General features: G+C 45.6%; 4 protein-coding genes across 4 annotated transcripts; 1 reads left to right on the top strand and 3 right to left on the bottom strand.

Moving 5' to 3' along the window:
- Positions 1–3,022: 3,022 nt before the first annotated feature.
- LOC122017925 (flavonoid 3',5'-hydroxylase 1-like) lies at positions 3,023–5,499 on the bottom strand. The gene is made up of 2 exons (XM_042575646.1): positions 4,580–5,499; positions 3,023–3,772 (listed from the first exon to the last, which is right to left on the bottom strand). Exons 1-2 carry the CDS (start codon positions 5,483–5,485, stop codon positions 3,143–3,145), a joined length of 1,536 nt encoding a protein of 511 aa, XP_042431580.1. The 5' UTR covers positions 5,486–5,499; the 3' UTR covers positions 3,023–3,142.
- Positions 5,500–6,780: 1,281 nt separating this feature from the next.
- On the bottom strand, positions 6,781–7,850 carry LOC122014029 (uncharacterized mitochondrial protein AtMg00810-like). The gene is made up of 2 exons (XM_042570226.1): positions 6,857–7,850; positions 6,781–6,788 (listed from the first exon to the last, which is right to left on the bottom strand). Exons 1-2 carry the CDS (start codon positions 7,848–7,850, stop codon positions 6,781–6,783), a joined length of 1,002 nt encoding a protein of 333 aa, XP_042426160.1.
- LOC122014028 lies at positions 7,850–10,334 on the bottom strand. The gene is made up of 3 exons (XM_042570225.1): positions 9,833–10,334; positions 9,458–9,730; positions 7,850–8,502 (listed from the first exon to the last, which is right to left on the bottom strand). Exons 1-3 carry the CDS (start codon positions 10,332–10,334, stop codon positions 7,850–7,852), a joined length of 1,428 nt encoding a protein of 475 aa, XP_042426159.1.
- A 4,185-nt stretch (positions 10,335–14,519) lies between these two features.
- Positions 14,520–16,649, top strand: LOC122014027. Its single transcript, XM_042570223.1, has 4 exons — positions 14,520–14,612; positions 14,658–15,231; positions 15,338–15,603; positions 15,663–16,649. Exons 1-4 carry the CDS (start codon positions 14,520–14,522, stop codon positions 16,647–16,649), a joined length of 1,920 nt encoding a protein of 639 aa, XP_042426157.1.
- Positions 16,650–25,266: the final 8,617 nt, after the last annotated feature.

The following is a 25,266-nucleotide window of genomic DNA, read 5'->3' as shown; positions in this document are numbered from 1 at the left end:
ATGTCCAGAGAATGTTCAAGAAAACCTAAGTTAGGTTATCGGGTTAACCTAACTTGATTATGGGTTTTGTCAAACATCAAAAAGGGGGAGATTGTTGGTGCAACCTTAGGTCAAGGTTGACCTGGTTGACCCGACTTGAGGTGACTTGACTCGAGTTGTATTTTGATGTTTGACTTGGGAAGATTGTCGATACAACCTTAGGTCAAGGTTGACCTAGTTGAGTTGCATGTTGATGTTTGACACTCGTGAGAGAGTTCTATTCTTGATGTTTGACAAGAATAGGTGTTTGGGAGATTGTAGGTGCAACCTTAGGTCAAGGTTGACTGGTTGACTGATTCGGAAAAGTCCAAGCAGGGAGCTTGGCACGCGAAAAGTCCAAGTATGGAGACTTGCTGGAAAAGTCCAAGTATGGAGACTTGGCACGGAGAAGTCAAAGCAGGAGCTTGGCACGGGAAGACCTAACTGGATGTTAGGCGGTAGAAAGTCCGGTGAGTGAAACCAGGCAGTGGGAAAGTCCTAACAGGGATGTGAGGCGGTGTGGAAAAGGCCTGGTGAGTAAAGCCAGGCAGTGGGAAAGTCCTAACTGGGATGTTAGGCAGTTGGAAAGTCCTGGTGAGTGAAGCCAGGCAGTGAGAAAGTCCTAACTGGGATGTTAGGCAGTGTGGAAATCTGGTGAGTGAAGCCGGTGGAAAGTCCCGTGAGTGAAGCCGGGCAAGGAAAAATCTAGATAGATCAAGGATGATCGGACATCGGTGTTGAGGAAAGTCCAAGTAGGTCAAAGGGACCGGACAATTGGCGAGAATCTAGCAGGTCAAGGAGTGACCAGATGCTAGGGATGAAGTACCAATAGGTCAAGGTTGACCGGATATTGGTTTGGAAGGTTTGGGACTTGGTTTGGCAAAACCAAGCTCGATCGTCCGCAGACCGATCGATGATCGTTGTATATCGATCGGTCCGGTGACCTATCGGATAACAAACGAAGATGGGCTTACCGATCGGTGCGGGGACCGATCGGATGGACGACCGATCAGATTCCACAGAGTTGGGCAACTCTGCTGAAGCCTCGATCGATCGGGACCGATCGACAGGCCGATCGGTCCCGAGACCGATCAGGCTGAAGCCTGATCGGTCCAGGTTCTAGCCGTTGCGTAGCAACGGCTAGTTTCTGCTGTGTCTTCTTCGCAGGTATAAAGGGGTCGAGGGCTGCTGCTGCGATTGATCTTCTTCTTCTTCCTTCTTCTTGCGAAGTGTTGTTGTGCTTGAGCTCCTCCTTGTTGAAGCTTCGCGTGAGCTTCATTCCACGACTGGATCAGCTGCTGCTGAGTTGCTTGTTGCATCTGTCCGTGAAGTTGCTACTTCATCCGGGACCCCAGTCGACGAGAAGGCAAGCTACTGTGTTTACATTCCTGTTGTATTTTGTTCTTGCTATTCTCTTGTACTCTTAGCTTGCTGTTGCAAGTGATTGTGGCGAGGTTTCTCCACCCACAAGGAGTTTGATTTAGCCGATTTTCCGGGGACTCATCCACCGACGGATTGATAGGCTTCGTCCACCTTACGGACACGCCGAGGAGTAGGAGTTTCATCTCCGAACCTCGTTACATCCTTGCGTAGAGGTTTGATTTCTTCTCCTGTTTTCTTTCTGCATTTAGTTTCCGCTGCGCTAACCCTAGTTTGTAGAAAGAAACGCGAGCAATTGGGGTCGGCTATTCACACCCCCCTCTCTAGCCGTACAAAGAGATCCTAACAAATATACGTATAACTAAAATTGTTGTCTAGCGCGTATCTAGCGAATGGAGAGGACCTCCCTTTTTATACTGTTTTTTGTAATCTCCGCAATCATAAGACATCAGAGAATATCAAATGTCAAGAGGTATCGGGTGAAAGGTTCAGCAGTTTGGTTGTGGTAGAGTATTAGAATATTTCCTGATAAATATCTACTATTTTCTGACAAGTTGTTGTGATTCTCTAATAATGGTGTCCCTCTGGGAGTTTGACCAGCTAAGAGGGGCGACCGGGAGTAAATTCGGGGCGATGCCCAGGAGAAGGGGACTGAGCACCCTAGGTTCGATCGATTAAGAGGTCGGTCAGGAGTAAGGCTAAGATAATGCCCAGGAGAAGGGGACTGAGCCCTAGGTCCGACTGACTCAGAGGTCGGCTGGGAGTAAAACTGGATGGTGCCTAGGAGAAGGGGATTGAGCACCCTAGGTTCGATTGATTAAGAGGTCGATCAGGAGTAAGGCTAAGATAATGCCCAGGAGAAGGGGACTGAGCCCTAGGTCCGACCGACTCAGAGGCTGGTTGGGAGTAAGACTGGATGGAGCCTAGGAGAAGGGGACTGAGCCTTAGGTCCAACAGACTAAAAGGTCGGTCGGGAGTAAGACTGGGATGATGCCCAGGAGAAGGGGACTGAGCCCTGGGTCCGATGAGCTAAGAGGTCGACCGGAAGTAAGACTGGGATGGAGTCCAAGAGAAGGGGACTGAGCCTTAAGTACGATCGGTTAAGAGGCCGGTCAAGAGTAAGACTAGGATGGTGCACAAGAGAAGGCGACTGAGCTTGGGTCCAACCGACTAAGAGGTCGATCAAGAGTAAAACTGGGATGGTTCCTAGAAGAAGGGGACAGAGCCCGGCTAAGAGGCCGACCAAGAGTAAGACTGGGACGGTGCGTAGGAGAAGTGGACGGGGCCTGGCTAAGAGACCGGCCGGGAGTAAAACTAGGATGATATTCAAAAAAGGAAACTCAGCGTTGGACCCGCCGGCTTAATGCCGGCCAAGAATAAGACTAAAATAGTACTTAATTAGGAGAAGGAAATTGAAACTTTAAGGGCCCGACAAGAGTAAAGTTGATTAGTATTAAGAGAATGGACTACTTAGACGAGTAATTTTTAACTATAACCACTACTTCCTCTTACTTTTAACTGTCACATTATCGTATCCATTATTTCCCGCGTCAATAATAAATAGGAAGTTTTTACGATTCCAATAATAAACAGAGAGTGTAATGATAAATTAAAAAAAAAATCATTAACGCACAGCATAATATTTTTATTGCCTTAAAACACATGCATACTAATCACACGGCGGGACACACACATAGTGTAAACAATCACAAGCAATCCAACAATCGACGGATAAATTTGCCAATCAAACGTAGGCGGAACGAGGCAAGCGAGCGGTGGGAAGTGCCTTCAGAGGCACCACCTTGGGCAACGCCAACCCGAACTTCTCGCCCATGTCGAGCTCCTCCTCTTTCGGCAGCCTCCAGTCGAAGGCGTGCACCAGCAGCCCCAACATGTAGTGCACGAACACCATCCCCGCCATCTTCCCCGCGCAGATCCTCCTCCCGGCGCCGAACGGAATCAGCTCGAAGTCGTTTCCCTGCGGGTCGATCCCGGAGGCCCTTCCGCCGGCAAGGAAGCGCTCGGGTTCGAACTCGTGAGGGTGGTCCCACGCGCGGGGGTCTCGCCCGATAGCCCAGATGTTGACGAGCAGCCGTGTGTTCGGCGGAATGTAGTAGCCCTCCACCTCGCACGCGTCGAAGCTGAAGTGTGGGAGGCCGAGCGGAGTCGAGGGGTGCAGCCGGAGCGCCTCCTTGCACACGGCGTGCAGGTAGGGAAGCTTGGACAGGTCGGATTCGCAGACTAGCCTGTCGCGTCCCACGACGGAGTCGATCTCCAACTGTAGCCGCCGGAGGATCACCGGGTTCTTCAGCATCTCGGCCAGCGCCCACTCCACGATGATAGCCGACGTGTCCGTCCCAGCAGTGAACAGGTCCTGCAAGCAGCCATTTTTTGTTTAAAAATAATAATACTATATATAATTAATTTACACCTATAAAAAACACTTAAATTGAAAAAAAAAAGTGCCGATATATCTTCCACTCACGAGCAATTTATCCACCTACTCATTTTTTTGTTTGGTTTTTTCTAGTTGGATAAACTAATCTTAGAATGATCTGGCCCACGGATAGCATTCTCCTTCTTTCCCACACTGTAGTCACAACCATTTGTCCCCCATCATCCACCCGGAAAATGTGGACTTATTCGATCCAGTGCCTGCACAAGGCTCCCGGAGTGTGTCCCACCGACATCATTGAGTGCGACCCACCCACCCATGATTCCGGTGCAGGTGCTGGCAGTGCTGCACCGCAGGATCTAATTAACCGAAAATGTGACTGATGGATGCTTGTAAAGCCCTGTCCGTGGTAGGTGACGACATTAATTGCTGGGCAAACTACTAAAACAAGTACCGATCGACCTTAGTTCCTTAAATTCTACTCTACTCAACAAACATATACTATGAGTGGTTCATCAGTTGTGATCCACTTGATTGGTTTCTGTTTTTTGCTACGGAAAAAGGTGCTGTAGGTTCTGCGCTACCGTTGGATTCATCCTGCTGAACTGCTTCTGCTTTTCTTGGCTTGCCTCCTTCGCAACGTTTCAGGGGATGAACTTGATTTCTCATCTAACCTAAATCTAAAATTTAGTTTAACCCCTGTAAATACTACGCGATTAATTATCCATTGGAAAGTATTTTAATAGTTAAATAAAAAATTTCGAGAGAGTGAATTAGTAAACTCACGAAGATGATGCCTTTGACGTTGGCGTCGGAGATGGTCTCGCCGTCGTTGTCGCCGCGCCTGTTGGCCATGACGGCGTCGATGAAGTCGGGCCTTTCCTTGCGCTCTTCCTTGCTTGCCTCATGCTCCTCCAGCAGCCGCGTCACCAACGAGTCGAACCGAGCGTGTACACGCCGCAGCTTCCGCTGAATCCCCTGCAGGTCCATCCATGCCAACGCCGGCACGCAGTCTCCGATGTTGAACATCCCGCCGCCGGTGAGAAGCTCCACGATCATTTCCTTGTACTGGTTGGACTCCTCCCCCTGCTCCTCGAACACCCGCTTGCTCACCACGATGCGCCCCACAATGTTGGCCAGCGCACACACGAGAATCTCAGGTAGCACCACGGGGCGACCCTCCGCGGCATCGCGACCGATGGATCGTACCATGTGGCCGAACTCGGCGGCGCGCACGTGGGCCCAGTCTCCCAGCGCCTTGCCGCCGAGTAGGTGCAGGCTGCAGAGCTTGCGGAGGAGCTTCCACTTGGGTCCGTAGTCAGCGAACACCATGTTCTGGCGGTGGTAGGTGACGTCGCGGGCGCTGACGACGTCGGGACGGTTGGCGAACTTGACGTCGTGGGCCTTGAGGAAGGCGCGGGCGGCGCCGGCGTCGGAGGCCACCACACAGCCGGAGGTGCCCATCTTGAGGTACATGATGGGGCCATAGCGGCTGGCGAGGCGAGCGAGGCCGGCGTGCGACTGGGGCCCGATCCAGGGGAGTGCACCGAGGAGGGGAAAGCCGCGAGGGCCAGGCGGGAGGGGGAGGCGCGACGGCCGGCGATTGCCGATCAGGTGGCGGAGGAGGAGGTGGAGGAGAAGGCAAGCAGCGGCAGTGGCCGCGAGGAAGGGATCGACCTGAACCATCAACATGGCCCGTTTTGGTATGGCCAAATGGTTTACACCGTAGCTTCCTTATAGGAGATGATGATGATATTAATAATAATATAATAATATAATAATAGTAATGATGTAAAACTTTTAAATTGTGCTTTTATCTCAACATTTCCTCCGAATAATAGATAAACGAATATCACGAAAAAAATAACTTAAAAAAAATAAAATAAATTTCAGATTGAATTGTAATTTTTTTAAAAAAAAATAAAATCTCCAATGAGTTTATGATTCTATATTTTAATTATTTTAAATCAATATAAATTTTAATTTATTTTTTTCTACATTTTTTTCATACGGAGGTGATTATTTTTTTTTCTTTCACCAACTTTGTTTTTAGTTCTGGATGATTTAATTTTTGGTGTTGATTGACTCCCTAATTTATATAATTTGTTTGATAGAGTCTCATGAGCATCTTCTCCTTCTCTACTAACATGGCCAATTTTTCTCCTTACAAATATTTCACCCTTCCCCTCTTTATATCTTCTACTGCAACACCAACAAAGGATGTTTTTCCTTTCTCCATCAAATATAACTATTTCTTTATCATCCTCTTTTTTCATCACTTCTTCCTTTGTTCCACTAACAATAAAGACGTTTAACAATTTTGATTAAAATAATTAATTACATAATTATATAATAATTTTAATCAAAACTTTCATATTAGATTTTTTTTATATAATTTGAATCTAAATTAATAAATAAGTTCTAGAAAGTAGAAACCTAATCGTCGGAGTTCATACTTTTAAAATGATTAAACAATTTCAAAATAATCATATACCCATTTGAATCTTTTTCATTTAAAATTGAATATAAATTTATGATCACTCTGGAAGGTAATTTGAGTTCACTCATGCTTTTTAAGTGATAGAATAACTTAACAATGACATGTAATTAAGATCAGTTTTAACTAATATTATTATATGAGATTTTTATTCTGTTGATATTTTAATTTAAATGGATGCTCATGTAGAAATTAACGCCAAAGAAAAAGAATAGCCATCTTTATTTTATGAATCAAAAGATGAAGAGTACAAGACCTTATATAGTTAATTACAAGAAAAAGTCTAAAGAAAAAATCTTAGAAAAAATCTAAACAAACCTTAACTGAAAAGGTAAAAGACTAAATTGCCCTCAAGGCTATAAACAAATAATTCTAATTAATTATATAATCTAACATCCCCCCTCAAACTCACGATGCTACATCCAGAAGCATTGAGAGTTTGTCAGATAAAAATCGGAAACGTGAAGCGGAGTGAGCCTTGGTAAACATATCAGCTATCTGTAGTGAGGAAGAAACAAAAGGTAGTGTGATAGTGCCAAGCTGTAGATGATGACGAGTAAAATGACAATCTATCTCAATATGCTTCGTTCTCTCATGAAAAACTGTATTGCGCGCAATCTGAATGACACTCTGATTATCACAATGAAGAGCAGTAGGTTTTTGAAGAAAAACTCCTATATCTGCAAGCAACCAACGTAGCCAAACAATCTCACAAGTGGCGGTAGCCATGGCACGATACTCAGCTTCTATGGAGGATCTAGAAATAACATCTTGCTTCTTGCTCTTCCAAGAGATAAGAGAATCTCCAAGAAAAATACAGAAGCCGGTGGTCGACTTACGATCCGTAAGATCACCCGCCCAATCAGCATCAGAATATGCACAAAGTTCTAACGAGGAAGTAGAAGGGAATAAAAGACTCTGAAACTGAGTTCCTCGAAGATACTGAAGAATGCGAAGAACAGCAGCCCAATGAACTGTGGTCGGTGCAGTGACAAACTGACTAACCACATGTACAGCATATGCAATATCAGGACGAGTCACAGTGAGATACACCAAGCTTCCCACAACTGTACGGTAGAGATTAGGATCAGGCAAAGGAGAACCATCTGAAGGAGAGTACCTAGCATTAGTCTCAAGAGGAGTATCAACTACCCTGTTGTCAGTGAGATGTGCACGCTCAAATAGATCAGCTATGTACTTTGACTGAGACAAAAGATAGCCTTTAGGTGAAGAGGCAATCTCGATCCCCAGAAAATAGCGTAATGATCCCAAGTCTTTCATAGCGAAACAATGAGCTAATTCAAACTTCAAGGACTCAATTCCATTAAAATCATCACCGGTAATAATCATGTCATCCACATATAAAGACAAAAGTATACGACCTGTACGCGTACTCTTGACAAATAAAGCTAAATCATGATTACTGGAACGAAAGCCAAGTGAGGTAATCACCATGGAGAACTTCGCAAACCAAGCACGTGGCGCCTGTTTGAGTCCATAGAGAGCTTTGCGAAGCCTGCAAACTTCACCAGAACGGTGAGAAACTCCAGGAGGAGGCATCATATACACTTCTTCTTAAAGATCACCATCAAGAAAGCATTTTTGACATCCATCTGAGATATTTTCCATTGACGAGCAGAGGCAACAGCAATTAACATACGAACAGTGGTCATTTTAGCAACAGGAGAAAAAGTTTCCTCATAATCCATGCCATATTCCTGAGAGTAACCTTTAGCAACAAGACGAGCTTTGTACCTTTCGATAGAACCATCAGATTTAGTTTTGATCTTATAGACCCAACGAGAACCAATGGCGCATTTTCCTGGTGGTAGAGGTACCAAATCCCAAGTATGAGTATGATGCAGAGCAGTTAATTCCTCGTCCATAGCATTCTGCCAAAGAGGATTACCAACAGCTTCTCTATAGGACAGAGGCTCAGAAAGACGATGAACAGAAGCAACAAAAGAAGCAAAGGAAGTGGAATAACAAGAATAAGCAAAATCGGGTAGTCTAGTAGACTTACGAGGACGTGTAGACCGACGAATAGGATTGTCCGCAATCTCTTGAGGTGATGGAACAGGCGCAGGAGGGGGAGGTGGAGCTGGAGCTGGTGTCTCGAGAATACCAGATTCACTGAAGCTGTCATGTGGAAGAGTAGTCGTGGGGGAGGCTTCGTCGGTGTCGGTACTGAAGGGATCAATGTGAATAAGATCTGCATGAGTCATGTCATGTGATAGAAGAGGTATAGAGAAGAAAGGAATATGCTCAAGAAACACAACATGACGAGAGACATATAATTTTTTACTGACTGGATCAAAACAACGATCGATATCCCTTTTGACCAACACCATAACCAAGGAAGACACATAAAGCAGACTTAGAGGGCAATTTATCACGCTCGATGTGTGGTCGAAGAACAAAACAAGTACAACCAAAAACACGTAAAGAGGAATAATCAGGAGCATGACCATACAATTTTTGAAAAGGAGACAAACCCGAATTGTGAGAAGTTGGAATCCTATTAATTACATGAGTAGCAGTAAGAACTGTTTCTCCCCAAAAAATACTAGGAACATCTGCAGACAATAAGAAAGAACGGGTTGTCTCAACAAGGTGTCTATGTTTTCTCTCTGCAATCCCATTTTGTTCAGGTGTTTCTCGACATGATGTTTGATGTATAGTACCTTCTGATGCAAGTAAGTGAGAAAAAGTATTGGAAGTGTATTCACCTCCCAAATCACAACGAAAACACTTGATAACTGCTGAATGTTGAGTTTTGACAAGAGCTTTAAAGTTATTGAAGATGGTAAGATAATCAGATCTGTGTTTCATAAGATAAACCCAAGTATAGCGAGTGCAATCATCAATAAAAGAAACATAATATCTTGATCCCCCTTTTGTAGTAACAGGAGAAGGCCCCCATACATCAAAATGAATAAGATCAAAAGGATTAGGAGAAAAAGATAGACTTCTATTGAAAGGTAGTGCAGAAAATTTTGCTAGTTTACAACCACTACAATCTGAAATATCATGACTTTTTAAAGTTCCTAATACTCCAGATGAAGCTAAAAATTGTAAACGAGAGGCTGAAACATGACCTAGACGAGTATGCCACAAATAAAAATCAGAAGAAGAACGACTCAATCGGAAAGATGACAAATCGATACTAGAAGCTGCAACATCTGGTACTTGAAGCTTATCCAAAACATAAAGTCCCCCTTGCCTACGGCCTATCCCAATCACCTTCTGAGATTGCGGGTCTTGCACATAACAATTGGATAAGGAAAAAGAGATTAAATATCCAGACTCAGACAATTGACTAACAGAAACAAGATTAAGTGTAAGACTAGGAATAAAATAGACATCGGAAAGAGATAAGCAAGTTGTAACAACAGAACCAACACCTAATAATGGCATCGGAGTACCATTAGCCGTCATAACTGATACAGATGAATTAGAAGATAAGGAGATAAAAGATGACGAGTTAGGTGACATATGATGAGAGGCTCCAGAATCTAAGATCCATAAAGAGGAAGATATACCTGATGCACTAGAGGATGACAAGCCTATATGAGAAGAAGCAGACATGGCAGAGGGCTGTGAAGCAAGGAATTGTTGAAACTGCTCAAGCATATATGGATCTAAAGAGGGGGCAGCCACTGCATTACCAGACTGTGGTTGATTACTAGATTTCCACGAAGTATTCTGATGTTGCAATGGTGGGGACTGAGATCTTTGCTGCTGATGTTGTTTACCTTTGTTCAATAGTAATGGACATTGAGACTTCCAATGTCCTTTTTCTTTGCAATAGGCACACTCATCAATAAAAACCTTCGAAGTCGACCTACTTTGATTATGTGGCATAGATCGTTGTGGTGTTGCAAAAACTGATGGCGTAGATGACGCAATAGTCTTCTTATCAACCTGGGACTTAAGACGAATCTCCTCAGCTAGCAATTCATGTACTACTGAATCAACAGAAGGGAGAGGACTACGATGTAAAATTGTTCCACGCAATCCTTCAAAGTCATCGCGAAGAGCCATCAAGAACTGGACAAGACGTTGTTCTTCTCTACGAGTATTGCGAAAACACCAAACAAAACCAAGTATTGCGAAAACAAAAGGAACCCAATCAAAAATGTACGATCCGCGAAAATTGTAGATCGAATTAACAATGATTCAATCAAATTATCAAAAAGATAGAAATAAAGGCTCTGATACCATGTAGAAATTAACGCCAAAGAAAAAGAATAGCCATCTTTATTTTATGAATCAAAAGATGAAGAGTACAAGACCTTATATAGTTAATTACAAGAAAAAGTCTAAAGAAAAAATCTTAGAAAAAATCTAAACAACCTTAACTGAAAAGGTAAAAGACTAAATTGCCCTCAAGACTATAAACAAATAATTTTAATTAATTATATAATCTAACAGCTCATACTCTAAAGAGGCTATTAGAGTCCATTCATTTTTTTTCATAAAATAACTCAAAAATAGTAATATAGTAATTTGATTCGAAATTATTACATATGTTTTTCTATTTGAAAATTGAATTAATATATTAGCGCACTATAAAAGGAGAGTACACCCACTTTTTTCCTTTAAAAAGTAATCAAAACATTTAAAAATCTAGTATATGATGTTTTCCTCAAAATTTGAATTTGATTATGTAAATGCTTGAATTCAAGTGCTAGTGCATTTGATTAATATTGATCAAATTTAATTTGAATTGTGATGTTTAACTATCTATGTGATAGTTGAATAAGACATCAAGTATGTCACAGTTGTTAATAGAGAGAAGTTTAAGTGAATTAAGACAGACAAGATATTTGAAAATTGAAGTCCGACAAAAAATTAACAATAGTAAAATAAAAGTAGTTACAGTTTTCTAGAGATTTGATAATTAAAATTCATAAGGAGTTAATAAGGAAAAAGTTAAAATAATAATGATTAATTGGATATTTGATAATAATGAAAGTTCTAACCTATTATGAAGAATTAGATATGAAAGGAAAAGATCACGAGAGCCAAGTCGGAGCGGGAGGCGTGATTATAGATAATTGTCAAGAGGTGGCAGAGGAGGAAGTGGAAGAGAGGAGGGGAGAGGAGGGGAGAGGAGAGGAGACGAGAGGAGGAAGTAGGGGTAAAGATATGCCCTGGCTGTGCCCATGAGAAAGGGATCAATGTGAATCATCGGCAAAAAGGTGATTCGCTCGTCCTCAACGTCCCCGTCAACTCATTTTTAGATCAACTCGGAGGAGGTAAATCACGGATGACTACTAGCCATTAGTGTAAATGGCCAAGACATGGGGGAGGTTATGCTCGATCACGTCGAGTTTCGATCTCAAAACCTCATGTGACTAATATATCATGTTTTAATCATCGTACCGCCCCGAGAGGACAATGTGAACCATCAACATGACCCGCTTCAATATGGACAATTAATGGTTTACATCATAGCTTGTAATAATATAATATAATATAATATAATATAATAGTAATAATCTAAATTTTTTAAATTGTATTTTTAATTTCTTTTTATTTTGTAGTATATCTGATTTTTTTTTCCAAATAACGACTAAACAAATTAACATATAAAAATAAATATTATGAAAAAATAAATTACTTTGCGGATCATAAAATTAAAAACTCTTCTATGTATCTATAATAAATTTAAAATTAATTTTTATCTTATGCTAAATAATATTTATATATTTTTAATAATAAAATAAAAATGATTATTTTTTATTAATATTAACATTAGTATTTTTTTTTTAAATATTTATTTTCATATTTATTATTGAGTTAAATCTATAAAAAGAGTATGGTCTATTGAATTTTAAATTAATAGCTTTTTACCTAATGCAGTACATAAATTTTTGAATATTCAAATCATGTAGCATATTTTTAAATTTATCAAATTGTCTACCCACTTTTTATTTTACCATCGTCCTCAAATCAATTCGATTGAAAAAAAATCAGTCAACTTAATTTTTTTTTCCAGTCAAATTGATTTTTTTTCTATATGTTCGAAAAATCTATTAGCCGGTTTCGGTCAAAATCGATTAATGAACCTAGAGATCTCGAAATTATATGAAATAAGTTCCTACGTGTTCATCTAGATTTTTTTATTGTAAAAATAGTATCAAATATCAATTTGATTCAATATATTTTTAGTAGTGATTTTTTAAATATAAATATATTTAAAAAATAAATTCGTATTCAAAAATTCATTGTTCTTAATATATTGAATCAAATTGATATTTGATAGTGATACAGTGCGTATTTTGTGGGGTCGATAAGATGATGTGGCTCGAAGTCAGGCCAACGTGGTCGGTCAACAGTCCAGCTGACGAGGAGGTCAAGATGGTCAGAAGTCAGGCCAACGTGACCGGTCAACAGTCCAGCTGACGAGGAGGTCAAGAGGGTCAGAAGTTAGGTCAACGTGGCCGGTCAACAGTCCAGTTGACGAGGAGGTCAAGAGGGTCAGAAGTCAGGCCAACGTGGCCGGTCAACAGTCCAGCTGACGAGGAGGTCAAGAGGGTCAAAAGTCAGGCCAATGTGGCAGGTCAACAGTCCAGCTGACGAGGAGGTCAAGAGGGTCAGAAGTGGCCTAGCCCTGATAGTAAGTAGTAAAGGGGTTCATAGGCCACATACAGCTACAGATGGAGACTACCGGCAGGTCTGCTTACAGACCCAGCGTGCAGGTCGAGACATACAGGCCCTGGATAATAATAGTCAGATGTGGGTCGGCGGACAGACCCAGCGTGCAGGTTGGAACGCTCATGCCCTGGATGAAAGCAGACAGATGCGGGTCGGGAATCAGACCCAGCGTGCAGGTCGGAATGCTCAGGCCCTAGATGAAAGCAGACAGATGCGGGTCGGGAATCAAACCCAGCGTGCAGGTCGGAACGCTCATGCCATGGATAAAAGCAGACAGATGCGGGTCGGGAATCAAACCCAGCGTGCAGGTCGGAACGCTCATGCCATGGATAAAAGCAGACAGATGCGGGTCGGGAATCAGACCCAGCGTGCAGGTCGGAACGCTCATGCCATGGATAAAAGTAGACACATCGGGTCGGGAATCAGACCCAACGTGCAGGTCGGAACGCTCATGCCATGGATAAAAGCAGACACATGTTGGTCAGCGGACAGAACTAGCGTGCAGGTCGGAACGCTCATGCCCTGGATAAAAGCAGACAGATGCGGGTCGGGAATCAGACCGAGCGTGCAGGTCGGAACGCTCATGCCATGGATAAAAGCAGACACATGTGGGTCGGGAATCAGACCCAGCGTGCAGGTCGGGACGCTCATGCCCTGGATAACAGCAGACAGATATGGGTCGGTGGACCGATCCAGCGTGCAGGTCATGACGTTCATACTATAGATAAAAGGGGACAGACTCAAGTCGGGGAGCCAATCCAGCGTGTAGGTTGGGATATTTTTGATAATAGCGGACAGATGCAGGTCGAGAATCAGACCCAGCGTGCAAGTCGGAATGTACATGCCTTGGGTACATGCCCTGGATAGCAATAAGCAGATGCGGGTCGGGGATCAGCAGGTCGTCGAGTTGTACAGACTTCGAATGACGCAGACGAAGGTGGGTCAAAAGGCCAGACATTACATGACAAATAGGCCTGCAAGGAATCGTAACCACCTGTCAGAGAACAATCATCACATGTCAGGGAATATTCTAACGGTGGGAGGCTCATACTCCTCTTGGTTCCTCCGCCAGCATATAAGAAAAAGCCACGTGTCGATCACCGCCAGACAGAGCCTGACATCCGGCATTCCTTAACATTCGCCAAGTTCCAGAAGCCTTAGTTGCAGTATAAAAAGGGATGCTTTGTCCCTTACGCAGGTACGCTCACTCGTCATTTCTTACCAGTCTTTTACTTTTCGTGCTTTCTCTGTGATTTCTCGAGAAAAAGTACCTGACTTGAGCGTCGGAGGGCCTGACCCAGGGACTTTTTCCCTGGTTTCTGGTCTCTAACGACTGGTGGACTCGTCTGAGTGTGTGCAGATCAATAGCGTCATCATCCTGATCCTTTCTATCCGTAGAACCGCCCGTGCAAACTTGTCCAGAGGGTGCCTTGCTGATTCAGCATCTCAACGACTCCCCGTCAACTTTTAGCACAACAAGGCCCGCCTTCATCTGACTCAGCTTCCGGACGGGATCAAATTTGGCGTCGTCTGTGGGAACACAACAACCTGATCCGGAACGTGACGATGAAGGAGTCTGGCCGCATTCACGTCACTATGACCACTGGAGAGTACGAGCTATTCAAGGAGGCCAAAAGGTTGGCAGCCTCTGAGAGACAGGTAACTGTTTCACGACCGCGATAAGCCCCTGTTGAAGCTTCTAAGGAGTCCCTCCCTGTTTCAGATCGGGGTTCCAAAAGAAAGCAGCCTGAGGTATTTCCTCAACATCCTTATCGTGAGTCTGGCATAGGATATTATCAGCCAGAGCCCCAAGCACAAAGCCTTAAGAAGGAGCAACCTCAAGCATCTGTGGCTGAGAGTTCACAGTTGCGGGATTCGAAGAAGGGAAAGGCCCTTGTCATACCTGAAGTGTTCCCCGAAGATCCAGACGAGAAAGTACCTTTCTCGGCCAGGATTCTAAATGAAAGATTGCCTAAAGGTTATAGAGCCCCGTCGATCAGAGAATATGACGGGAGCAAGGATTCGGAAGAGCACTTGCGAAAATTCAAAAACGCAGCCCTGCTGCACCAATATAGCGATGCTGTCAAATGCAGAGTTTTCCTGAATACTTTATATGGTTCAATCTTAAAATGGTTCGATGGGTTGCCTCAAGGGTCCATCGCCTGTTTTCTGGACTTCAAAACGGCTTTTCTGTGCCGATTTGCTAGCAGTAAGAAATATCAGAAGACAGATCATTGCCTTTTCACTCTAAAGCAGGGGCCAATTGAGCCCCTGAGAAGTTATATCAACCGCTTTAATCAAGTGGCTCAAGATGTCCCCACTGTCACTTCAGAGATTCTGATGAGCGTTTTCTCTCATGGATTGGGGGAGGGAGAATTCTTCAGAGATCTCATCAAAAATCTCGCTCGAAATTTTGATGAGATGGTGGGAAAAGTTACTTCCTACATCAAGGTGGAAGAAGCACAAGCAGCTCGAAGGAAGGCCGAAAGACCACTTCCTTCCATCAACAAGCAAGAGAGAAGAGCGCCTCAACCACCCCCTCAACCTCTACCGCGAGTCCGGGAAGCCAGACCTGCCTTTCATCCCGGGCCAGAAATTCGACCTGCCCCTCGAGTTGCTGCTGTACATATCCCCCGACCAGGGTCAGGGAGTAATCGGTACTGTACCTATCATAGGTCACGTACACATGATACTAACCGTTGCTTTTAGTTCGCTCGAGACTCCAAACGGGCTGCCGAGATGGGGTTGCCTCAGCCTGAGCTAGCTCCTCAGTTGATCAAGATGATGGAGGAACAAAGGGGGGCCGGACAGGTCAGACAACCTCGTCCCGACCTCGCCGGGCCTAGCACTCATCAGCCTGGCCGGGGAAAAGAGCCCGAAGGATCACGGGAGGTCGAGAACAGAGGCAATGCAGTTGTCAGAGAGATCAGCATGATCTCTGGAGGGCCGACTGACGGAGATTCAGGGAGAGCACGTAAGTCTCATGTTCGGCGATTGGAGGTTCATGCTGTCGGATGCAGTCAGGAGCAAGCTGCTGGCCCTGTTCTTAGCTTCGGGCCAGCAGACCTGGAGGGTCTGGAGTTGCCTTATGACGATGCGCTCATCATCAAAGTCATCATTGCCAATAGCCGAGTGGCTCGGGTTTTTGTCGATACTGGGAGCTCGGTCAACATTCTATTCAGGACTGCATTTGAAGAAATGCAGATTGGTGCCGCTGAACTTCAGCCAGTGGCTACATCTTTATATGGATTTACCGGCAATGAAGTGAAGCCTATGGGCCAGATTAAGCTGGCTATATCTTTGGGCACCGAGCCACTGGTGCGCACAAGGAGGAGCACGTTTATAGTAGTAGACTCCCCTTCTTCTTATAATGTTATCCTAGGGAGGCCCGCCCTGCATGAATTTAGGGCTGCTGTCTCGACCTTTCACCAAAAAATCAAGTTTCCTGTGGGCGAGCAGGTCGGGGAAGTTAGAGGAGAACAGATGGTTTCTCGGTGGTGCTATATTGACATGGTCCGAGTTGAAGCTCGGAAACATCAAAGGATGCAGGACGGAGGTGTTCATGTCATTCAAGAAGAGCCTCTTCCTATAGCTGAGGAGCCCATCCCTTGGGAAGAAGTACAACTACACGCTGATCGACCTGAAAGTTTGACCCGGGTGGCGAGCGACCTTCCTTCTCCCCTCAAAGAAGAATGAATTCAGTGTTTAATCCGCAATTGGGATGTCTTTGCCTGGTCTACTGAGGAACTTCCTGGGGTCAAGCCAGAGGTGGCTGAGCACAAGTTGCATCTATTACCTGACTCCCGGCCCGTGAAGCAAAAGAAAAGAAATTTCTCAACTGACCAGAATAAAATAATAAGAGCCGAGATAGATCAGCTCAAAAAAGCAGGACATGTTCGGGAGGTTCAGTTCCCATCCTGGCTCTCCAATGTAGTCTTGGTAAAGAAGGCCAACAATAAGTGGAGAGTATGTATCGACTTCCGGGACCTCAACCGGGCCAGCCCCAAAGACTACTGTCCTCTGCCCCAGATTGATCAAATGGTAGATTCCACAGCCGGATGTGAAAGAATATGTATGCTGGACGCCTACCAGGGGTATCATCAGATACCTCTAGCCCAGGAAGATCAAGAGAAGGTTAGTTTTATTACAGCTGACGGTACTTTCTGTTATACTGTCATGCCCTTTGGCCTCAGGAACGCCGGAGCCACATACCAGCGAATGATGGATAAAATCTTCCGGGAGCAGATCGGGCGAAATGTGGAGGTCTATGTAGACGACATACTCATCAAATCCCCGTTGGCCAAAAACTTGATCAAAGATGTGGAAGAAACATGCAGGACTCTCCGACAGTATGGGTTGAAACTCAATCCCTTGAAATGCTTATTCGGGGTTAAAGGAGAAAAATTCTTGGGTTACCTGGTGACCGAGCGAGGAATAGAGGCCAATCCTGAAAAAGTTCAAGTGCTCAAGGATATGCAGCCTCCTCAGAATTTAAAAGAAACTCAGAAGCTGGTCGGCAGGATAACAACCCTGTCAAGATTCATTTCCAGATCTGCGGACCAGACCGCTCCTTTTTTCAAGGTGCTAAGGAAGGCCTCCAAGTTCCAGTGGGATGAAGAATGTACTAAGACTTTTGAAGAGTTGAAGAAGTATCTGGAGACTATTCCCTCCCTTTTTAAGCCAGTTGTAGGAGAACCCTTATGAGTTTACTTGTCAGCCACCCCTGAGACTGTGGGGGTCGTGCTCGTTAAAGAACATGACAATGTACAACGGCCAATGTATTTCTTCAGCCATTTGTTGAAAGGAGCCGAGTCTCGATACACGGCACTCGAAAAGTTGGTTTACGGATTGGTTCTTATGGCTCGGCGGTTACAACCTTACTTTTTATCGCATCCAGTCACAGTCTTAACCAATAGCACCATGGGAAGAACACTGACCAATGTAGAAGTTGCAGGCCAGCTTATTAAATGGGCCACAAAGTTGGGAGAATATGACATACAGTATCAGCCTCGCACCGCTATTAAGGCACAAACCTTGGCAGATTTCTTAACAGAGGTACATCAAGCCAGCCCTGAAGAAACGTGGAAGATCTATGTGGATGGGTCTGCTAATCATCATGGAAGCGGGGTCGGGGTATTAGTAATATCTCCTCAAGGAGATATACTCCAGTTGGCAGTGCGATTAAATTTCCAAGCCACGAACAATGAAGAAAAGTACGAGGCTTTATTGGCTGGACTGCAAGCAGCCCGGCATGTCAGGGCAGCTCAGGTAATCATCTATTCAGATTCCCAGTTTGTGACTCAACAGGTTACTGGCAACTTTGTTATAAATTGTGATAAATTGCAAATGTATCAGGAAGCTTATAAGAAGATGAAAGCAGAATTTACAGAGGTCACTGTGAAAAAGATACCCAAGTCGGAGAATGAGCGGGCAGATGAGTTAGCAAAGATGGTCAGTTCCTTAACTACTTGGCTGCTGGATCGGTCAACGGCACAAACCTTTCTGATAGCCCAATAGATTTACAAAACAATGCAGAAGCAAATATTGATTGGCGGGCACCCGTGACCAGTTATCTCAGGCAAGGTATCTTACCGACCGACCCGGAAGAATCTCGATTGATAAGGAGGCAGGCTCATGCTTATGTCATAATCGGGGACCAGCTCTACAAAAGGTCCTTCTCTCGACCCTTACTTAAATGCTTGAGTATGGAGGAAGCCGACCAGGCCTTGCGAGAAATACATTTGGGATGTTGTGGCAATCATGTAGGAGGTCGAACATTATCTCGCAAGGTGCTCCTGGCCGGGTATTTCTGGCCTACTTTACATAGGGATGCTCACAAGTTGGTGAACACATGCTTGTCCTGCCAAAAGCATCAAAACCTGACACATCGACCTATGACCCTGTTGAAAACGTCCATAGTGTCCTGCCCTTTTGATCAATGGGGCATGGATATCGTGGGACCATTTCCGATGGCACCAGGTCAGAGACGCTTCTTATTGGTGGCCGTGGACTATTTTTCTAAGTGGGTAGAAGCAGAAGCCCTGGCCTGGATTACGGAAGATGCGGTCATTCAATTCTTGTGGAAGAACATCCTTTGTAGATTTGGTATTCCTCATAAGCTGGTGTCTGACAATGGAAGGCAATTTCAAGGACAAAGAATACAGGCCTGGTGCAATGGATTTGACATAACGTAAGCTTTCACTTCAGTAGCTTATCCTCAAAGCAATGGTCAAACCGAGGTAATTAACAGAGAAATAGTTCGAGGTTTGAAGGTCAAGCTAGATCATGTCGGAGGCAATTGGGTGGAAGAGCTGCCAAGCATTCTGTGGGCCTATCGTACAACACCTCGGGAAAGCACAGGTCTGACGTCATTTCACTTGGTTTATGGCAATGAGGCAGTGGTACCCATAGAAATTGGAGTACCGTCGGTCAGAAGGACACTATACGATGAAAGAAATACAGAGCGGCGGCTAGCTGAGCTGGATCTTATTAGCGAGACCCGCGACCGAACGGTGGCTCGACTGGAGGCTTATCGACAAAGAATGAGACAAAATTACAACAGAAGAGTAATTCCTCGATTCTTTGGAGAAGGAGATCTGGTCTGGAAGCAAATCAAGCCAGTAGGGGATGTGACTAAGCTAGCACACCACAATGGGATGGACCTTATAAAGTCATTAAAAAGTTAGCTTTCGGAGCCTATTATTTACAAGATGAACGAGGCAAGAAACTAGATCGGCCCTGGAGCGCTAATTACCTACGACCTTATCGAATTTGAAGAGACAGGCCGAGAAGTGCAGATCAAGTGATAAGCCGAGCTGTGACTTATCTCACAGATTGGGTTAGCAGACCGAGGAAAAGCAAATCGGAAAAAACGAGAAATGTGAAAGCAGATTATATGTAAAACTTTATGACAAAGCTAAGCAATTTAAATCAAGCATCGGAAGGCTAACAAAGAAACAGCAAAGTAGTTTACAAGCAATTCTCGAATCATTATGTACAAAAAGTCAAAAAATGTCATTCGAAAGGAGCAAATATCTCATCCGGTATCTCTTTGAGGATCCGATCATGGTCTAAGAATTCAGGAGGCGGAAGGGACTTTAAATAGTCCTGCTCGTGAAGTTGTCGCAGAGCCCCGCCCGCCCCGTAGATAGCAGATGTGGAAAAACGATGTCCCACCTGTGCACAAAATTCTGGAGAACGCAGATACATAGCACGGTTTTGCAAGCAGCGATCGTTCTCCCCTTCTCTGTAAAGTGTCAGGGCTGTTGACACGCCCTCTGTGGTGGCCCTAGCCTGAGCTAGTTCACTTCTGGCAGTGGCCAATTCTGTTGCTTGGGAAGTCAGTTGGATCTCTTGAGATTTCAAAAGGGCCTCCTGCGATTTTAATTTTTAGTCCTGATCTTGCACCAGAGTTTCGGCCGCATGCAGTTTTTGAACCAACTGGTCCATAGCTCTTTGATGCTCTAAAGTTTGCTGATTCATACTCTGTTGGTGTACATTATCAGCCTGACTTTGATTTTCCTGGAGCTCTTCAAGTTCGTGATCGGTTAGGGCTAGGGACACTTCTAGACTATTCTTCCTGCTGGTCAAAGCTTTTATTTCCGCTCGCAAAGCATGGCTGGCCTGGGCAGGATCATTCAGTTGCAATTCCAGTTCAGCAACACGGTCTCGCAACATCTTATTCTGATAATGAGTAGCATGGAAGGAATGATTCATTATCAGAGATTCTGCACAGGCCTGGGACATACAAGAAGTATCTGATAAGAGCGAGAAAAACAACAGTTGGGAAATCTTTAAAGGTTACCTTGATATATATAACTCTGTAAATTGGTCCATCTGGGCCGGGGAAGGCAAGGAATCCATATGTCGCAGGCTTTCTTCCCATATAGTGGCCAGACGACCTTTTATCTTTAGGGAGCTGGTGGAAACATCTGTCTGAGACCATAACTGCTCTTCAGAAGGAAGGGTAATGCAATAATTCTGATAAATAAGTGGAGGGAGTCCTGAGGGACCCGTGGCTGAGCCTGGAGGAGCTGAAGGCTCGGCGGTTGCACCAGAAGGAGATGAAGAAGACCCCTGAGGAGGTACTGCAGGCGGGATAGTGGGAGGTCGTTCCGAGGGGCCAGCTTCATCGTCATGAGCGTGCTGTGAGGTGGAAGGATGAGCCAATGAGGGCTCAGCCTGATAGTTGGATGAAGTAGGGGGATCAGCTACATGGCTCGGGATTGGAGGTGGAGTCACCTGAGGGGCTGGAGGAGCGGCAGCTATATTTGGAAGAGGAGAAGGGATAGATGATGGGCCGGAGTCTGACATAGGGCGAGGGGCTCGGCGCCGACGTCTTTGAGATAGCGGCTGATCGTCAGGGTCAGAATCATCAAAGGACGACCGAGCCCGGTGTCTGGAGGGAGTTGGGGCGTTTTGGCTCAGGCGTTCATATGTGGCACGAGCCCTGCGAGCCGCCTGAGAAGCCTCTCTGAAAGCGGGACTGGCAAGGGGGGTGCTGCCTGTTCTTCCGTCAAGGCCCATAAGTCTTTCACCAAGGCCCTGACCGGGGATGTAAGCGGCTCGAGGAGGACTAACCGAGGGTAGTGGTGCTGGGGGAGAAGGTCGGGTCGTACGTGGGGCTCGGGGGTGAGCGGGAGCCCAAGGGCGAGCGGTAGTAGCCGGCCGAGGTGGACGGGCAGCCCGGGGGCGAGCGGGAGTGGCTGGTCGAGGAGCACGAGCAGTCCGAGGGCGAGTAGGACGAGCCAATAAAGCAAGTCTGGCAGCAGGAGACCCTCGCTGAACAGGTCTGAGCGGAGGATTGGTCGATGAAGCTCCACCGATGGGGATCGAAGGTGAGTGGGGAAGTGCTCTTCTCTCCAGGATAACTCGGCCTCGTCTCATTATCTCCATGTCACTCAGAGGAAGGGGATGAACCTCCAAAGCATGGGTTAAGACTTCAACTGCACCGGGTAAAAGTGTGAAATTACCTACCATAGAAAAAATAAAATACCCATGAAATGATGACAGAACGGACAAAGAAGCTTACCCAAGGAGCGAGGCGTCTCATGGGTCAGATGGCTCAGGCGAAAGTATGACAATAATTCCTCAGATAGTAGACGCATTAAGTTTATGCGCCAGCCGGCCAGGCGAGACGAAGCTTCCAAATAAGAAGCGTCGAGATGAAATTCTCCTAGTTCAGGAAAGGAAGGAAGTAACTGTTGCCATCGCAGGGGCCACTCCACGTCGCGGGGAAAGGCAATGAAGAAAAATTGGTCCCTCTAGCCCGGGTCAGAAGGCGGTAAAGATGAGAAAAAATTAGTTCAGAGACGGGGCTGAAAATGAAATGTGCCTTCTTCTTGGCGCCGTAGAGTGAAGAAGCAATGGAATAAGTAGGCGGACTAGGATATTTCGCACACTTCACACAGAATTACAAAGCCACAAAGGATTCTTATGGAATTGGGTGTCAATTACCCCAGAGGAATCTGGAAATAGCGACCTATGTCGGTAAAGAAAGGATGGATAGGAAGACGAAGGCCGGCTACGAATTGTTCTCTAAAGAAGGTGCTGGAACTAACAGGTGGATTGAAGAATTGATGTATTCCAGTTGGGATGATCACTTGCACATCATCTTCGACTCCATAAGTGTAACGTAAGTCATCTCGAGCACATTCATCGAAAGAGGAAGAGCCGGGATAAAGTATCGACGCCAAAGAAGAGAGAAAAGAAGGAGATGCCATAAGAAGTGGAGACGAAAAGAGGAAAGATCAACCGAAAGTCGATCGAGGCGGAAGCAGCGGGGGCAGGAGGGATGCAAGTAAAAGGAAGAAGAAAAGGATATCAAGCGTTGTTAGTCAAGAGTGAGAAGAATATTTATAGGCGCCTAGGAAAGGGGTAGTTTCGTCAAATTATCATCCGTCGGCACAAAATAATGGGCGGGAATAATGAGGACCATAGGATCCGCCTCGGAAGTAACGCCCAAGGGCATATTCGGAAGAGCACCAGTGCGATATACGAGGAGGATCTCGGGAAAAGATATCAGCAGTTATTAAAGTGTTCGTGCTTTCCTGAACTGGGGATAATTCTTAAATTTCCTGGTCTACATCTATTCAGACCTGGATCACGAGGCACCCTAATTTGTGTGACTAATAATTTCCTGACCATCGATTATCCAGACCTGGAATGAGACGCGGGTCGGAGTAAGACTAAGGCTGGTCCTTGGTCATTCAGGCCTGGGATGAGAGGTTATTCAGGCTTGGGATGAGACGCAGGTCGGGAGTAAGACCGAGGCTGAAAATTGGCCAAGGACAATGCGGATTGAGGAACCAGAAAGATCCCCGGTCTAGGATGAATGGGACTCAAAATAGGTGGTCAAATTATAAGCAGAGCCTTGAGGTCGGTTCAGAAGGGAAGTATGCAAGATTATCAGCAATGGAGTCACATTACAAACAAAGCTAGGGAACAAATGAAAATCCGCGGGCAGGGGATATCATGAGGAAGATAAGCACGTTGCAATAAAGAAAAATCAGTGAATAAGTTGCAAAAAAGTTGATCTGTACATCAAAAAAGTGCCTAAGAGTGCAATACATATAAACAGCTTAAGGCTTTTTGTCAGCAGCAGGAGGATTATCTTCGATGGAGCCAGCTAGATGCTCAGTAGGGCCAGATGAAGAGTCAGCCGGAGGCTCGGGCAGAAGGAAGAAGTTGTCATCATCCTTAAAAGAGGGGAAGGACCCATCAGGAATCTCATCCATGATGCGACCTATATCTAAAAAATCTTCTAAAGGGACAGCTAGAATCATATTCTATTCAAGCATTTGACGAGCTCCGCCGCCTACGCCGCAGCATACTATGAAATTCATTAGATCTCTCATTTTCTTCATGAAGAAGGGGGAGGTAACATATGCTTGTCTGTAGGCCCTCAGCCGACCCACTTCGCCTGCCAAATAATCGGCCAGCTTGGTCTCTGCTTTCTCCTTGTCAGCGCGGGCTTGAGTCAGGGCTTCTTGACTTTGGGAGACATCCGCTTGAATTTTCAGAAGGTCGGCCTGTACAGATCTAAGAGTTTCTTGGCCAACCTCCCACTGGCTCTGAAGAGTTTTCTCCCGGTCAGAGCTAGAAGCCAGTTGATCTTGGACTTCTGCCAGGGTCTTTTGAAGACTCTCCCGGGTTTCTTGCAAACTAGCCAATTGAGCATCCTTCTTCTCTAGCTCAGCCGCTAGCCCTTAGCGCTTTTCTGCCTCGGAGGCCAACTCCAACTCACTTGTCTGCAAAGCTGCTTCCAAGGCCCTTATCTTGTCAAAAGCTGCGTGAGAAATGTCGCGGGCCGATTCGGCAGACTCTCCAATTAAGCGAAGATAGTGCGCCAGATCTCCAGGAGTTGGGTTGAGGGGATCGCGGGGAGTCAAGGGCAATTCTATTTCCTCCAGCCGAGCCTTAAGCACTTCATTTTCCCTCTGTAATCTACAGGCGTGCTGAAGGGCACTTAAGTTGGCGGAGCAGGCCTGTGTCAGGTATAAAAAGAAAGGTTATAAAAGATTGTAGCAAAGAAGCGTGGGTGTAGAAGAAAGACTTACAGCAACCATCTGACAGGCCGCATGGTCTAGCCCCCCCAGCGGAGCATTCTTCCAAAACTTGTGATTGCCGGAGCGCCAGGAGGCCGCTAGGTCTCCCTCTAACTCAATCAAAGAAGTAAGGGGAGGAGCCTCATCAATAGTTTCTGCGGCGACCCCCGAGCCTGTGGAGGAAGGCACGCGCCAAAAATCAGTAAAGGAATATTTCTTGCAAGTTTTCCTCCGGGATCTAGAAGTAGATGCGGGAGCATCTAAGGGAAGGGGGGAAGATGGAGTGTCAGAGCTCCCGGGCTGGTCCACTAAGGGTAAAGGTGGCTGACCGGGGGAAGAAGCTGGCGCTTGCAAAAAAGTCTGCTCAGGAGTTATATCTCGATCGGGAGCCATGACTGATATGCGGGGTGACACGACCGGAACCTCAGGCCCCATAGTGTTCTCCCGAGCAGGAGATGCAGCCAGGATTTCCAAAGGACGATGAGCGGCAGAAGAGCGACGGCTGGAAAGGATAGGTGGGGGTGATGCTTGAATAGCTAGAGTTACTCTTTTCCTCTTGCGTTGGAGTTTTAGGCGTTCAGCCGGTCGAGGGAATGCCACTTGCCTCTCCTCAACTTGCTCTTCAGCTGCCTCCCCAGCCTGTTTTTCAAAGGCTTCCTCAATCTGCTCTGTCGTGGATGGAACAACCTGTTCTATAGCAACCGGGCCTTCCGCGGGAACCACATCCAGGGGAAGCGCTGTGAAAGTTCCTTCCTGGGTCGTCGCCG

The sequence above is a fragment of the Zingiber officinale genome, chromosome 8B (genome assembly GCF_018446385.1).
Source record: "Zingiber officinale cultivar Zhangliang chromosome 8B, Zo_v1.1, whole genome shotgun sequence".
Classification (NCBI taxonomy): Eukaryota; Viridiplantae; Streptophyta; class Magnoliopsida; order Zingiberales; family Zingiberaceae; genus Zingiber; species Zingiber officinale.
Note: the sequence above shows the minus strand (reverse complement) of the source record. Positions and strands in the feature narration are given on the sequence as shown.